This window comes from Protopterus annectens, chromosome 7.part0 (genome assembly GCF_019279795.1).
Source record: "Protopterus annectens isolate FY-2018-M chromosome 7.part0, PAN1.0, whole genome shotgun sequence".
NCBI classification, from domain to species: Eukaryota; Metazoa; Chordata; order Ceratodontiformes; family Protopteridae; genus Protopterus; species Protopterus annectens.
This window is the reverse complement of record NC_056739.1, coordinates 845,953,073-845,969,170: the sequence shown is the minus strand read 5'-3', so window position 1 is coordinate 845,969,170 and position 16,098 is coordinate 845,953,073. Positions and strand designations below refer to the sequence as shown.

At 39.8% G+C, this 16,098-nt stretch overlaps 2 protein-coding genes across 12 annotated transcripts in view; both read left to right on the top strand.

Annotated features, from left to right (window-relative positions):
- Positions 1 to 16,098, top strand: part of LOC122806731 (plasma membrane calcium-transporting ATPase 2) — a 2,851,771-nt gene that overhangs the window by 1,250,930 nt on the left and 1,584,743 nt on the right. The window lies entirely within an intron of this gene.
- CEBPZ (CCAAT enhancer binding protein zeta) lies at positions 5,334 to 8,933 on the top strand. The gene has a single exon (XM_044077402.1). It carries the CDS (start codon positions 5,619 to 5,621, stop codon positions 8,709 to 8,711), a length of 3,093 nt encoding a protein of 1,030 aa, XP_043933337.1. The 5' UTR covers positions 5,334 to 5,618; the 3' UTR covers positions 8,712 to 8,933.

Sequence of the window (16,098 nt, the reverse complement as noted above, 5' to 3'; positions counted from 1 at the left end):
ACCCTGTAACGCTCTACTATCTCCAGGTCATGTAGCCCCTGGTAAGTTACCCTTAGTCTGAACACTCTCCTTCTCCTCCGAGGCCTGCTGTGATTGTCGGCATCATCCTCCACAACACCGTCAGTCTCTAACACATGCTGATGAATCACAGCTATGGCAGCTCCCAACATGTACATTTTAAAAGTTTCCCATGTGTTTACACCTATGGTGCGGTGTTTGGGAATACACAGGTGTGTGTTGGGTGCTTACACACTTTATACTATTGTGCTGTGAATACCGATGATGTCATAGGGTGTGTATGTACGTTCGTAGCTACAGGTTAAGTTATGTGTTTTACTGCCGGAACTACTATTGTGGTGCCTTTGGTGTTGAATTACATTTGCCTGCCGTGGATTACCTCTTGACCTTCCCTTTACATTTCTGCACGTTGCACCTACCATTTTCTGGCGTGCATCCTGCAGCCTACTTTCATTTGTGCTTTCCTGGACCTGGCGTATCTTGCATTATGTGTGCTACTGCCGGTCTGCTGTCGGTTTGCTTTGCTCTGCTGTGTCAGGTCTCCTGTCTTTGCAATCCACTACCTCCCCTCCTTTCTTTGCATTCACATGCCTCCCCTATCCTGTTTTGCAGGTTTCTGCAAGCGGACTTGTCAGCTGCCGTCGATTGGCCTTCGTGGGTTGATTGGTGTTGATTGCTCATTAGTACTCCAATTACCCTATTTCCACATTTCCTTTTCTTCCCCTGACCTTCCTGTTTCTGCTATTGTTTGTGGTGCGTGCGTCCGATTACTGGGTTTCGGGCACCTTTTCATCCTCGTACACATGCGCTTTTGGCCACCATGTGTACTCTCAGCTAAACGATTCCTCCCCACCCCTATCCTGTAGCTTTGCTTAGCAATGGACAGGCCAGATTTGCAATGCTCCAATGTGCTTAGTGCTACAGTGGCACACCCCTCTGCTGATGTCATGTATCTCCTCTGAGCCACTCCTCAGTGTTATACCGCTGCACCGTATGGTACAACCTTCCTCCGGCGGGACATTTGCGATTCAGTATTATCTGCCTCATTTGAATGGCATTGACTACTAATTCATAGTTACCGTGCCGAACACTATCGCAAGCCCTTAGCAACCCTTGCACCTTGGTTGTGGTGTTCCATGCCTACCATTGTGTGTTATGCTGTAAACCTGATTTCTATTACGTTGCGATTTTATGACATTTTATATATTATTTCTTTATGTTACAGCTTCCACACACATGCCCTGCGGTTCTGCTGTGCGTTACTGTGGACATGACATTAAATGTTATTTATGTGTTATGCATCTTTTCTTATGCCATTGGCTGTGTATTTCGCCATTGGCATATGTTCACGTTGTGATACCTGGGTCTGGCCCTCTTCCATAGCTCCAATGTTATGTTTGGGAAAATGTAAACCGTGTTTTTTGGTTTACATTTCCGTGGGCTTACGCCTGCACCACTTCATGAATCGCTATATGCCTTCATTTGCATGGTGCAACACTGCACATGGGGTGATTTGCATACCTACGCCGGGGGCTGCGCAGATCTGGCATACGCCGGTAGTGCACGTGGAATTGGATCATACCTGAATCGCTCGGCGGCCATATTTGGCGTTATAACACCTACGCTATGCGTGCGCCTGGCGCAAGCTTCATGAATCCCGGGGTTAATTTATAACTTTTATAAGTAGCAATGTGATATTTTCGTTGGAAAGAACATATACACTGGGGAAAGGAAATATTTTGATTAGAATATAGTTGCTTTCTACTGAAACTGACACCACGGTCTAAAAGATAGACCTGGGCAATCTTTCTAAAACAAAGTTTCCATCTCACTCAAGAAACACTAATTTCTTTGACAGGATCAGTTGTAATCACCCTCTGAGATGCTAAACATTAGGGCAACTTGCATGCTTTGTGGGTGGCAGCTTAATTCTCAGAACTGTTTTATTGGTCTATGGTGGTGACTTGTATGTCCCTGAAAGAGACAGAGTTTTAGTTACGTGTATGTGTGTGTGTGTGTGTGTGTGTGTGTGTGTGTGTGTGTGTGTGTGTTCACAACAAAAGATGAAGATAGGCCAATTTAGATTGATCTTAGTTAAATGAATTGCTTTATATGAGTCTTCTAATCCTTTCTACAGGATCATGGCTGACAACACTAGAACTGAAGGACCCATTTTGGAATGTTCTAGTGTTCAAGTCCTGCTGGAGCTTTTCAGTTAGGAAGTCAGCAATTCCATTTCTGAGTACCTTCTAATACATTGCCTATCGCTCCTCAGGCAATAATCACATATCTAATCTTGACAAAGGCAGAGCTACAGTCAGAGCATCCCCATGTTCTCTCACCTTCCTGATTTGAAGTCTCAGAAATAACTGGTAGTGTTGATTTCCCAAGTGGGGTTTTCCATCATTTAGAAGAAGCTGTATCTTTTTTCCAGTGAAGAGGAAGGAATTTCTAGCTCACAGATTACAAGATTCATAGGATGCAGGACTTAGGAATATGTTAGGTCAGGGTGGGGATCCATTGAAATGATTGATTTGACCTCTGATTTCTAGAAATATCATCTTTCTCAAATGCTAACTGTGGATGAGTTAAATTTATGTGAGGGATCTCATTAGGGACTACCTCTTGGTGCAGGCCTTTAACTGAACCTGAGGAAATCATCAGGAATGTCTCTACTAAGTAAAGTCTTCCAGAAAGTTTTGAGAAAGGGCTTCTTCATGTTATGCTAGAGAACACTACATATATGTGGTATGTGAAGAAGCAAAGAACTGTGCAGGATAGCCATGTCTTTCCAGGGCCTGAAGACAGTCTTAGGAGCAAGGTTAGCAGCAGTTCACCTTCCAGGCAAACAGTGTGTGTATGGGCAGGAGACTGAGCAGATCCATTGCAGTGGCTTATGAATGGCATCTCTGTTCCAAATTAGTCTTATCTTAACAATAGTTTTTTGCACCCAAATATGAATCACTGCAGTGGAGAATGCCCAGAAGCAAAAACGTGGAAGACAAGCTTCTGATGATGTTGTTAGATATTGGTCTGAGCAACATCCATGTCTGTTCCTTCCTTTCCTCTTAGTGTAAGGGCTGTGACAGAAACAATTGAAAAGGAGCTCCAGTGCAGAGCCACTTTTCCTAAGCGTATCCTGGTACTCAGTTACAGTTCAGTGCCTAAAGGGTCTCTGTTGTCTCTCGGGTAGACCTGCTGACACAGTGACAAGGAAAGATTCCACAATCTGCTTTTGACTCATTTTTTGCAGATACTTTACTATCTCATACTTACCTTTTGTGGGATGTAGAAGTAAAAATCCAGATGATCTTCTATGACAAAAATCATAATTATGAATAATATTAAAAGACAAGAGCCTTTTCCATCCTGCTAAAGCTTTGAAGGTTTAAAGCACCCAAACATTAATTCCTCAATAACTCCATGGATCTGGAGGGCCTAGTCCATCTCCTTGGTATATAGCTTTCAGGAGGGAAGATGGACCCAAACAACTTGGAGTGAGGAGAGGTGTCCTATTCATTGGAGGAAAAGAAAGAGCAGGATAGTGCCACCTGCTGTTAGTATACCTTAACTGTAAATTCTTTAGGTACATTCAGAGTAAATCCTGATGACTAACTGGGAAAAAATATACACACATAACAGCACAGCAAGTTATAGAAAGTAAGGTTTATTATTTGGTAGTTAGGACTGCTGGAGGCATCCTGACAAATACTGGTGCCAATGCAGCCTAATGTATGGTTATTAGTACTCCATAATATGTGCAGTATCAAACGTTGCTCACATTCTTAATATTCATTATATATGCACCTATGATATGGAGAGACAAAACATTAAAACCTGAAAAACATAAATTATCGGTTAACATGTAATAAATGAAAATATATTAATTAAAATCCAGAAAAAGCGTTATAACAAGTTAGTATTAGTAAACGCAGTTAATACTTCCAGATATGAATTGTAAATGTAGATTATTTTGGTTATTTAAATTACAGATTCTGTACACTGCCATCCAAGAATCCCAAGTCTCATCCTAAAATTCATTCCTGGTTCCCAAACCCAATTTCAAGCCTCACTCATTGATCCTAACTTGAAAACTCCTACTCCATCACTAATTTTTTGGGAGTCTTCAGGGAATTTATCATACGGTGGCACATGATCCAAGATTAGGGTTACGGGGGAAGACATTAAGATTTTTATAACGAGTAAGGAGTGAATTTTAATAATTAGGGTTAAAGACTGAGTGAGAGTTTAAGGGTTAACATTACGGTTTTGCAGGGGCTGTGTATGCAGTGGGAGGTTGGGCAGTTATTTAAATGAGCAGAACAATGTACGTTGAAAAGCAGTTAAAACATCAGAGATGAGCAGTCGAGTTTACATTTGCACACAATTACAAATGCAATTGGACAGGCGATTCCCTAACAACACTTAATTTACATTCTTTCAGTTACATTACCATTTATTAATCACAACAGTTATGCCCACCTATGACGTTGCTCTGTGGGGATCAGTCTGAACAGACAGCTTGCTAAAAACAGAAAATAGAAACTAGGCTCAAACCCAAAGATGTTTAATGCAGCTCAAATGCGTACCTGCCTGTATAATAAAAAGGCACCATTTACAATATCTGCTTAATGCAGGTATGCACCTAACTAGTACTGCATGCGGTAGCCAAGTACAGGAACTATAACCAGAAATAATCGAAAACTGCCTCCTAAAATGCCCTACATGGAAGAATTACTGAACCAAGAGATATTTTCCAAATTTATTTTAAATATTCTAACATTGTTATTAATACAAGCCAAGCTTCCGACAGAAACGCCTACTTTATAACTGCAGCTTAATTTTTTTTAGGGGGAGGGTTCTTCAAGTTAATTATGTCAGGTTCAGCTGAAACGCTGGTGGAAAGAAGTTTGGAACGCAGATTCCTTTCCTCTTTTAACAATGTCCAAGTATAAAATCGGAGGATAGTTGAAGTTTTAAATTAATAAGTATTCAGTGCTGCTGGACGGCAGTCCTGTTTCTACTAACATCTTACGTGTGCACTTGCGGAACAGCAACAATAAAAATTAGATCAGAAACACGGGCTGTACAGTTTGTGACCGCTGGGGTTAAATCCCTTGGCGTGCATCGGCCTTTACTGTTACGCCTTACATCCTATTTCTTCAACTACTACAGTTCCCATCAAGACAATATTTCCAATATTTTTTTTTTTTTTGACTGACAACACTGGACATGCGCAACTGCCCTCTTATTAATAATATTTGAATGTGCGCTTTGCGTGTATTAATTACGGTAAATGCGCTGCATGTACTCCTGGACGGAAGAGCATGTTACGTAGGGATTCGTTCGTCGTCAAACCGTGTATCAACCAGATGTAAAATATGCGGCTGCCCCCGACTGATGACGTTAGTGCAGTATGTGAAGCTACAGTGTCTGTGGATGTATTAGAACGGCTGTCCGTTCATTCTGTAACCACGTGATTTTTTGGTTAAACCGTAGCAGAAATCTTTGAAATATTTGCGGCTTACTATTTTTGTGCCGTTTAGAAACTGGAAGTAGTGTTTCCAGTGGTCATACGGTAGTAGTTATACTTGAACAACATGGCTGTGGTAAAGCGTGGAAAAAAACAGCAAGATTACAGTGAACAGTCAGAAGATGGTGATGGCGCAGACTTGCAACAGGTAGATGAATTCTCATTAGATCAAGTTTTACGTCTTGGCGGGACGAAAAATGACTATGTTATGCTTGCTGCTGTTGACGAAAATTGTGAACTGGTTGATGGTGGCAAGAAAAACGCCTTTGATGATTTTGAAGAAGGGGAGTTGGAAAACTTTGTCCGGCAGCTTGGCATAGATAAATTATCAGAAACTGTAGAACAGAATAAAGAGAAGTCCAACAAAAAGAAAAACAGCGAAAATAAACAAGAAAAGCAGGCCCCAGCTACAGTAACAAATATAGAGCAAAGACACATTGGCACAATAGTAAAACAGGTTGAAACGGAGTGGCTTAAGAAAAAAACACCCCAGCATGACGATGGGGTTAGTACCAGAACAGAATCTATTAAACGAGCTAGACTCCAAGACACTTTGGAGTTCCAACCTAAACCGGTGTTGTTGATTAAGCCGGGAGGCAAATGGTATGAGCTAGATTACACAGCAGAAACCACTTCAGAATCGCAGAAGGACAATGAGATAATCCAGTATAAAACATTAGCACAGCAGATATATGAGCATGAAATTCAATTGTATAGGAGTAAGAAAGACCACCAAGAAGGAGGTAATACCATGTGGATTAAAACTGTTGTGTCTACAGGGACACTAGCAGATCGTATGGCAGCTATGACACTTCTTATCCAGGATGCTCCTGTTCATTCACTTCACTTTGTGGAAACCTTGGTAAACATCACAAAGAAAAAAGGCAGCAGACATCAGTGCTCAATGGCACTGGACACTCTCAAGGAACTTCTCCTATCTGACCTTCTCCCAGACTCTCGTAAGTTGCAGAATTTCTCTCAGCATCCTTTCAATAGGCTTGAAGAGCTTTGTAGTGGTAATAGGGATGCCAGGGATAGGCGGCTGTTACTGTGGTACTTTGAGCACCTGCTTAAGCACCAGGTGGAAGAATTTGTACAAGTTTTGGAAACATTAGCTCATGACCCTGTATCAACAATCAAAACTCGGGCACTTATGGCAGCTCATGAACTTCTGTGCAGTAAACCTGAGCAAGAGAAAGCATTACTTGTTCAGGTGGTAAATAAATTGGGAGACCCTCATTGTAAAACAGCCACCAAGGCCTCTTATCTTCTTGAAACTTTACTTCACAAGCATCCTAACATGAAGTTAGTTGTGTGTAGTGAAATAGAGAGACTTCTCTACCGACCGAATATAAGCCCCAAAGCCCAATATTATTCCATTTGCTTTCTTAACCAGTTGGTTCTAAGTCATGAAGAAAGTGACTTGGCAAATAAACTTATATCTGTGTATTTCTCATTCTTCCGAGCCTGCATCAAGAAAAAGGATATTGAATCAAAAATGCTTAGTGCTCTGTTATCTGGTGTCAACAGGGCTTATCCTTATGCCAGTATTGATAATGAAAAAATTCAAGAGCATTTAAATACTGTTTTTAGGCTTGTACAAGTAGCCAATTTCAATACGAGTGTTCAAGCTTTGATGTTGCTTTTTCAGGTAATGGACTCTCAACAGGCCATGTCTGATCGCTATTATGCAGCATTGTACAAGAAGTTAGTAGATCCTGGGCTGTCTGTATGCTCCAAACAAGCTATGTTTCTTAATCTTTTGTACAAGTCTTTAAAGGCAGATACTGTGTTAAGGCGGGTGAAGGCCTTTGTGAAGAGAATTCTGCAAGTAATCTGTACTCAAATGCCACCCTTTGTTTGTGGAGCATTGTTTCTAATATCTGAGCTCATGAAAGTGAAACCAGGACTGAAAGTTCTTCTGCAGGAGCAGTGGGATTTAGATGATGAACATTTTCAAGATATTGATGATGAGTGGGAAGATGCTGATAAAGAAGTGAAAGCAGCTGGAACTGAGAGCCAGATGGAACATACAAAGAAAACGGACTCAAAGTCTGCTGCATCCTGGGTACATCACAAGAACATGGAAGGCGGAAAATACATCGGTGTCTATGATCCACTACACAGGAATCCTTTATTTTGTGGTGCCGAAAATGCTACCTTATGGGAGCTTAGAGAGCTGTCAGGCCATTTTCATCCATCTGCTGCTCTTTTTGCTAGGGCTATCATGGAGGGATCTCAAATTGAATATTCTGGTGACCCACTTCAGGATTTCACATTAATGAGATTCCTGGACCGCTTTGTATACCGAAACCCAAAACAAAGTAAACAAAAAGGAGGTGTTAGTAGTGTTGTAATGAAACCAAAGCAGAAACATTTTATGAATGATAAACACAGACTGCTTGTCAACAGTAAGGAGTTTATTGATCAAGATGAAAGTAAAGTCCCAGTGGATGAAGTCTTCTTTCATAGATATTATAAAAAACGTGATGTGGAGAAAGGAAAATTCAGGCCTGTTGAAGATGATGGAAGCATAGAGGATGTGGATGATGATGAGTTTGAAAAACTTCTTGATACTATGGAGGTAGGTGATGAACTAGGCAGTCTAGATTTTGCTAGTAATGTCACTAAATCCAAACAAGGAACAAAGGATGTACAAGATGATTCTGACCTTGATGATGAAGAAATTTCTCTCAGTAGCATGGATGAGGAAGATTTTGAGAATGCATCAGATGAATATGATGATTTCACTGAAATAAATGATATTGAGCCAGAATCTGAAGACAAAGCAGTTTCCAAGGTTGACATCAAGTCTGGCAAAAGAAAGCATTTAATTAAAGATTTTTCAGGGTCCTTTGATGAATCCATGCGGGGAAAGACAAAGAAGTTGAAGAAACGGTCTGAGAAAGAGGCCGGTTTGTCTGCTACTGTTGAGGAGTTCGGTAGTTTGTTGGATGAAAATGCAGGGCTGAGAATTGACACTACTGGCATCAATGCTATGGCTTATAAGGACAAAGCAGATATTAAGCAGCTCCGATGGGAGGTAGAGCGTGATCGCTGGATTCATGGCAGAGACATAAAAAGTATTATCCGGAAGAAGAAATTTCAGAAAAGATTCCATAGAAAGGATATGAAAAAGAGGGGCAAAACACGATCGTAGCAATGATATTTGGATTGTATTCATTGTAGCCTGTACTTTTGAAAGTTTGTTGCAGTCAAGGAATACCTGCTTTTCATTTGTGACTTGTACATATTTGCTGACAACCTTTGCATCTCTGTCATTTTTGTCTTGTTCAACAGATGTTTAGCAACATTTAAGGGTGGACTGTAAAATGAATATTTAAAAAAACATGATCATTAAAATTAACTGTTGCAAATGTGATGAAGTGTTTGTGAATTGTAGTGTAGTATGTGTCAAATGTTATAGTCTTAGTATTTGTATGCTAAGACTTCTGGGTTGTGTAGGATATCTTAAGTCTTATAATGTCTATTAGTTGGGTGCACCACTTGAAAAAAAAAGACTTACAATTCAAAAATTGTTGTGAAACAGAAGTGACCTAGTAAAAGCTTTATGTAAATTTCCAGCATTTCTAACCTGCAGCTATGACATTAAGCAAAGTCCAGTAATTCTAATTTTAAGGCCTTGCTCACATTTTATGAGTGTGCATATGTGGGAAACATATTGACACTGATAGTGTATTGTGCTGACACTGATAGTGTATTGTGCTTTCCTGCCTGAAGTGAATTGAGTCATTAAGACCTAGTCTCAGTTGTGCCTTTTTGGGCGGAAAACTTCGGGGCTTTTTTTTTTTTTCACTTTTCTTGTTTTATGCATATAAATGAGAAATTGCTAATCTCTCTTTTTGGCAAACACTATGTTGCTGTAAGTGCCTGGGCTGTGGCCTCCCTGCTTAAAACTTGGTCACTACCATGGCAGTGTGGTGCTGATTTTGTGGCTCCTGGTTCTTTTTCAAATCTAGTATGTTTCATTCTTTAACCTTCAAATTAATAGGATTTGAACACTGCAGTGACTTGAAGTGTAATAATTATACTGAAAGCAATGTAAAAACTGATTTGCTGTTATTGTTCTTAGTATGCTTCCAAATGTCCAAGTATCTATCATATGGATGCAAGAAGTGTATTTTTGAATTGGGTCTAATTGACCAAAAAATGCTGCTCTTAGAAAAGTTATAGTGAGTTTAAACTTGACATCTGTACTAAAATTCACCTCTTTGTAATTGGTTGTAATCATTATTACCAGACACTTACATTTTTGTATTTTATTAATTACTTGATGTGAGTTTAAACTCTTTTGGCAAAAGTACATTTTGTATTTTAGGGGAGATGGGATTACTACCAATATTTATATTTTGTGTTTTCTTGATAGCTGGGCATTTGTAGCTCTGCAAAGTACACTTCAGATTTCGTAAAACCCTGAAAACAGCAAGGTGATATTTGGTTATAGTTTCGCTTGCACATGCATATCGGAGAGTAAGTCCATATGTGCAGTAATAAAACCCAGCAAACATCATTCTGTTTGGCCCACTGTGTGCAACTGTGACATGCTCCCAAGTTTCCACGCACTGTTGTTTTCCTATTACTGCTTTTATTCAGATATAAGACGTGGCTAAAGTGTGAAGGGATCATGTAGAATAGAAGATGGGTTACCTTTTGGAAGGAGATAATGCCCCTTTTGCTATTACGTATTAATCAGTACTACTAGTTAGAGGCATAAAAATGGAAATAAGTAAACTTTAGAGATATATGGTATTGGACATATTAATTCTTTAGTTAATTCACGTGTGTTGAGCTGGATTTGAATGTAGATGTTAGCCTCCTCAAAAAATAAAAGTCTCTGCACATCTTATTGGTGGGGAGGTGGGGGTGTGAGGTGGGTGCAGACCTCCCAAACTCCCAGCATATATGAAGATGTTGGTGTGAACTGTGTTCCAAGGTTGGATTTAGAAACTTATTTGTGTCTTTCAGAAAACAATTCTGCTGTATAGTCTTACAGACAGGGATTTAGTAAAGCATTATTTACAGTTAATCAGAAAATTTGACGTAGGCTATATGCCAGTCTGTATCACCACAGCTTCTGCATACCAGAACTATCAAAATGATGGGCTTTATCATCAGTGTCATGGTGGCTGATAGTATTTGTTTCTTACTAAATGGCCGTGATGCATAAATGAGCTCTGAATTTTAAACTGAAATGTGTATGTATGACTTGCAAATTGAGGAAGTTCCTCTGCTGTGCATATGTGTTTTTTTTGTTATGATTTATTTTAGATTAAGTAGAATGCTTGAGTTGGATTATAAAAAAATGAGTGTGTGTGTGTGTGTATGTATGTATGTATATATATATATATATATATATATATATATATATGTGTGTGTGTGTGTATCTAAGCTAAGTGAGTACGTGTGTGCACATGGTAGTTAAAATTGGTAAAGGTTCTCTGTTTATTTTTTGACTTAATATTTGAGGTTTAGGTGTCATTCAAAGAAAGGTATCACAAAGTCTGTGCAAAAAGCCAGTTTATAATGTGCTGAATTCTCTGAGTTCCCAATTTTTGTGCTGTGTAAACAACCATCCATCCAGAACTCCCTTTTCCTATTTTTGTACATGGGGTTGGGATGCCAAATCATGTAGCTCCAAAGTTCACACCACCAGGTGACTAGACTTGCTGCAGTTGTACTTCCGCACCACACACTCGTACGCACACTGACACACATTGCTATTTTACTGTATCCAGTTCACTTGGTGCATGTCTGTGGAATGTGGGAAGAAACGAGCAGCCAGGGGAAAACCACACAAATGCAGGACGGACATTCAGTCTCCACACTGAAGGCACCCCAGATGAGAATCAAACAAGAGAACCTCTTGCTTTGAGGTGGAAAAGTTAACATGTTCAAGATTATGTTAATTGTTCGCTTTTAAAGATGTACTGTATAGTGCTTTACAAATGCAGACATTTTTTAGGGGTTGTAGTTAATGCTGACATTTTTTAGGGGTTGTAGTTAATGCTGCTTCTAGTCCTTATAGCTTTCTCTACCATGCAGAGTTTGCCTAGAATATAAGGTTACAATACAGTGTTTTCTGATTCACCCTGGAAGCAACACAGTCTCATTCCACCTTATTTTTGCATGGGGCTTGGCAGGATGCAGCAGTGTAATTTTACATGTAGTTGCACTGGCCAGTCTTTTTCATTGCTGTCTGCATTCTTATAACATATTTATCCTTATAAATAGAATTTATATTTTTTTTTACAAAATCAAAAACTTTCATTTTGAACTTCTATGTTTGATTAAATGAAACAGATTTTTGTTATGCAAGTTATTTTTACTCGCATCTGATAATCTTTTTCTTTTGGCTACTGCATTATGGGTTGTCACAGCGGATCATCTGTTTCCATTTCTTCCTGTCCTCTGCATCTTGCTGTGTCACACTAACCACCTACATGTCCTCTCTCACCGGATCCATAAACTTTTTATTTTAGGCCTTCCTCTTACCTGGCAGCTCCATCTTTAGCATTCTTCTCCCAATATACCCAGTACCCCTCCTCAGCATGTCCAAACCATAGCAGTCTTGCCTCAATGGCTTGGTCTCCAAACTGTCCAGTCAGAGCTGACTCTCTAATATAAATGTCTTGTCCATCCTCGTCGCACCCAATGCAAATCTTAACATCTTTAAATGCCACCTCCAGCTCTGACTCCTGTCTTTTCATTATTGCCACTGTCTCCAACCCATATAGCTCACATCTGATGCTCCTTATAGAGAGCTACAGAATGGCATTTATGTATAGAGGTCTTTTCATTGTACAGCTTCAGGATGTCATGTAAAAAGTAGAATTGGGTTTTCTGGAGAAACTGCTTCAAAAAGCAAAATCTGTGTTTTCTGTGTGGTAGACATTCCACACTTGTGAAAACCTGGTAGACATTGAAGGAGTAGGTGTTTTAAAGGTAGTCTTAGTACATATGTCAATAACTTCTATTCTGTCAAGTTGAGTGATAAGCTTGGTTTGTAAATAATGAATAGCACTGTATGTTATGTATTGATTGTTAGATGAGCATTAGGAAGAGCATAGCTTGAAGATTAGCTGTTTCCATTTAGATTGGTGGGGATCTCATACAGTGTATGAATCCTATAGAAATACGTGGTACATGTCATAAGTATATACTTTATTTCTTTTCTGGACATTTTATTTTTTTCATTTTTTTTGCACCTTCTGCCTGCCAGTCATAAGTCCCACCTGGTCTGTCATCACCTTGGCAGGAGTCAGCTGGTGGTGGGAGGGTGGGGGCATGTAGGCAGCCATCAGGGCTAGTTCATATTTTTCATGCCTTATGTCTCCTTGCACACACTCTGCTCAGAAGGGAAGGGCGTATGCAGTGGGCTGGCATGCTCCCCACCTCGTTAGCTCTGCAAGGAGGCATACCAGCAAGCAGCCCTAGTTTTCCTCCCAGTCTCTTCTCTGCTTACTGAGCACCCTCCCTCCTGGGAGAGGTGAGTGGGCCACACCCCATTCCCTGTTTTCCTTTTCTGATTCTTCCAGTGCTATGGCCATCAAACCAAGGTCATCTTGTTCGCCATCATGGATCATTCCCTCTGCAAAACAAAGCTAGACTTTCTATCCATTTTGCTGTAGTGCTAATACTAAGTGTTCTAGGAGCCATTTAGAAGGATGCTGTTATTGTGCCTAGAACAAACCATGCTGTTCATTGGGATCCAATTAACAGCCAGCCATGTGAAAGTTGCATGTTTTTAATACTTGGAATTTAGGCCTGTGCACAGCTGCTTAGCTACTGTATGCAGTCTTGAATAGGTCTGTATGAAGTGAACAGAAAAGGCAACAGCATTGCTAGAGCAGCTTGAAGAAGATGGATAAAATTAAAATGTCTGAAAGTCACGAGGTGCCCTTATTTATTTAACATTTGTTTACTGGGAAACTCTGACTTGGAATGGGCCAATTTTACTAGAGGCCAGGGGAGAAATGCTCCAGATGCATGTCTTTGTAACGTAGGAGGAAATCAGAGAACCCTCAGAAAACCCACATGAACGAAGGGAGGACATGCAGACTCCGCACAGAAGGCACCCCAACCAAGAATCGAACCGCAGAACATCTTGCTGTGAGTTGACAGTGTTAACCACTGCACCACTCCGCCGTCCCTTAAAATATTGGAGTAGATGCACATGGCAAGCCTTTACTACATGACCCACAATACCAGAATAACCATTACAATGCATTCATAGATATATAATAGGATGACCACCAGGGCCTTTATAAGCCTAGCTGTACAATCCAACCCACTTGTTTCCCTGTAGTCATATAAGTTTTTTAACAGGGGGACTGTTAAGTTTTAGAGGTTCGTCTTGAAAGAAAGGCGAGGAAGGCAAATTGCAGTCAATAAAATCCAAACGTTTAATGTTGTTCCAAGGTTAAAAACCATAAAAGATAAGCACTTTCGTCCAGGTACCCCCAAGACTTCATCAGGTAAATTATAAACACCACAACATGTATTTTTAAATAGCCCCCTTTAAGGCACACGAGTCCATTTAATTATGTTAAACCAAGTCTTGAAAGAAATTCAAGCCTTGAGTGCTTTACTATACATATTGTACCTCTTCCAGAGTACTTTCAGAATAAATTGTTTCACATCAAAATAAAGAACATAAAACAGGTTTGAAAGGTAAAGTTTTTTAAATTAAAACTACTTGGATAGTAGTCCTTCATTTCCTAATATAATTATGTTCTATTATATTAGACATCAAAATACCCAGCCGAGCCATGCAATTAAAAAACAGCCCTTATAATTACATATCATAATTAAATAAAAAATAAGTTAATACAGAATAATCATCATTCTGCTATAAAACCCAGATATTTAAAAGTTCATATTAAAATCTTAAAAGTAAATTTTACAATCGGTGAATTCGTTTTTCTAAGGTCGCCTTTTTCAATAAACAAGCAATAGTGCAGTTATTTAAACCTGTCCGTTTAAAGGCATTAAATGAAAGTTAAGGCTTATTTCAAGTATTAGTGCCCATGTGCTCTCCCTCCCTTACCAGACATAATGTGCCTAAAAGCGGGCTCTTTATAAATAGTGGCTGTGGTATTTAGAATGTGTCTGATGAGGTCTTAGAGGTACCAGGGCGAAAGTACGTATCTATCTTTACATTTTTTAACCTTGGAATAACATTAAACATTGGATTTTATTGACTGCAATTTGCTTTCCTCGCCTTTCTTTCAAAATATACTCCTGGTTTTGTCTTCCAGAGACATAGGGGCCAGACCTGGGGTGAATTTCTTATTTTCCAACCAGTGGTCAAGGTTATGCTTAAATAGGGTTAGGGATGGACTCTGTCTCACATGTATAGAGAGCATGTTCCAGAGCATGGGGATTCTCTGAGACACATATGTGTCTCAACTAATGTTTCTCAATTATGTTACAAGCAAAATTAAAATTCTTGAATCTGGTGGTTCTGATGCTGTTCATTTTGAAGATATGTAAAAGGTCCATCAGAGCTGGAGCTGAGAATGCTTTGTGTATCGGCCATTGATCAGCTATAGAGGTAGGGCTTTAAAGTGACCCGTATAGTTTGTACCCTGGATTCTCTTGGTAAGGAACCTTTTGGGGGCATTCCATTTATTGCATGTATCTGGTAAGGTACATGCCAAGGTGGGTATTATACTCAGTGGGTCTAATAAAGGTCGAATAAAATGGCACTATGACTTCCTTGGATCTAGATGCCATGCTGTTATTTATAAGTTAGGCGACAGAGAATGGTTTTCTTTCTACCTTGGCCACGTGGCCATGGTTTTCTTACTCCCTCGACCACGTTAGTCAAAGATCAGATTGCTGCCTACATATGTATTGCCAGATCCATGATTACCAGGTTATCTGTTAGGGGTGGTATCTTATCAGTCTAGTAATTAGCCTGGATTTTCTTAATCTTATGAAACAGATTTTTCTCGGCCGCAGTGGTACAGCGGTAGCATTGTTGCCTCACAGCAAGAGGTTCTCCTGTTTGATTCTCTGCTGGACTGCCTTCTGTGTGGAGTCTGCATGTCCTCCCTGCGGTCGAGTGGCCTCCGAAATACATACGTGAATGGGCGTGCCTTCGCTCAAGTTTGGGCGTCTGGCTGGCAACTCGGCACCATAAAAATCTACTGCCAATCATTTGCAGACTGGCATTCCACTGTAGCAAACCCCAACTGGGAAAAGCCGCAAAGACAATTTGAATATCTTTTCAAAAATGCCTATTAACACAATTTTTGCTAAAATTAAAAAAATCTGTTGACTAATTTGAGACTGTACCAATTGCTATAGATCTGTGTAAGTCTTCAGAGTATACTTCAAAACATTTTAGTCTTCCTAGCTCAGAAGAAAACTTTCACTCTGCTTTTCATAAGTTTTTTTTTTCGTAATTGAAGGCTGACTCGTATTGGTTCTGCTACAAGTTCCTTAATTGTGTGCCTTACAGTCTGTCTGACAACACTATGGGTTTATGTCACAAGATGGATGTGCTCCTTCAACTTGATAGT

What these genes read in the sequence shown, in the direction of transcription:
- CEBPZ (XM_044077402.1), top strand. Translation starts at nt 5,619, where the DNA reads ATGGCTGTGGTAAAGCGTGGAAAAAAACAGCAAGATTACAGTGAACAG.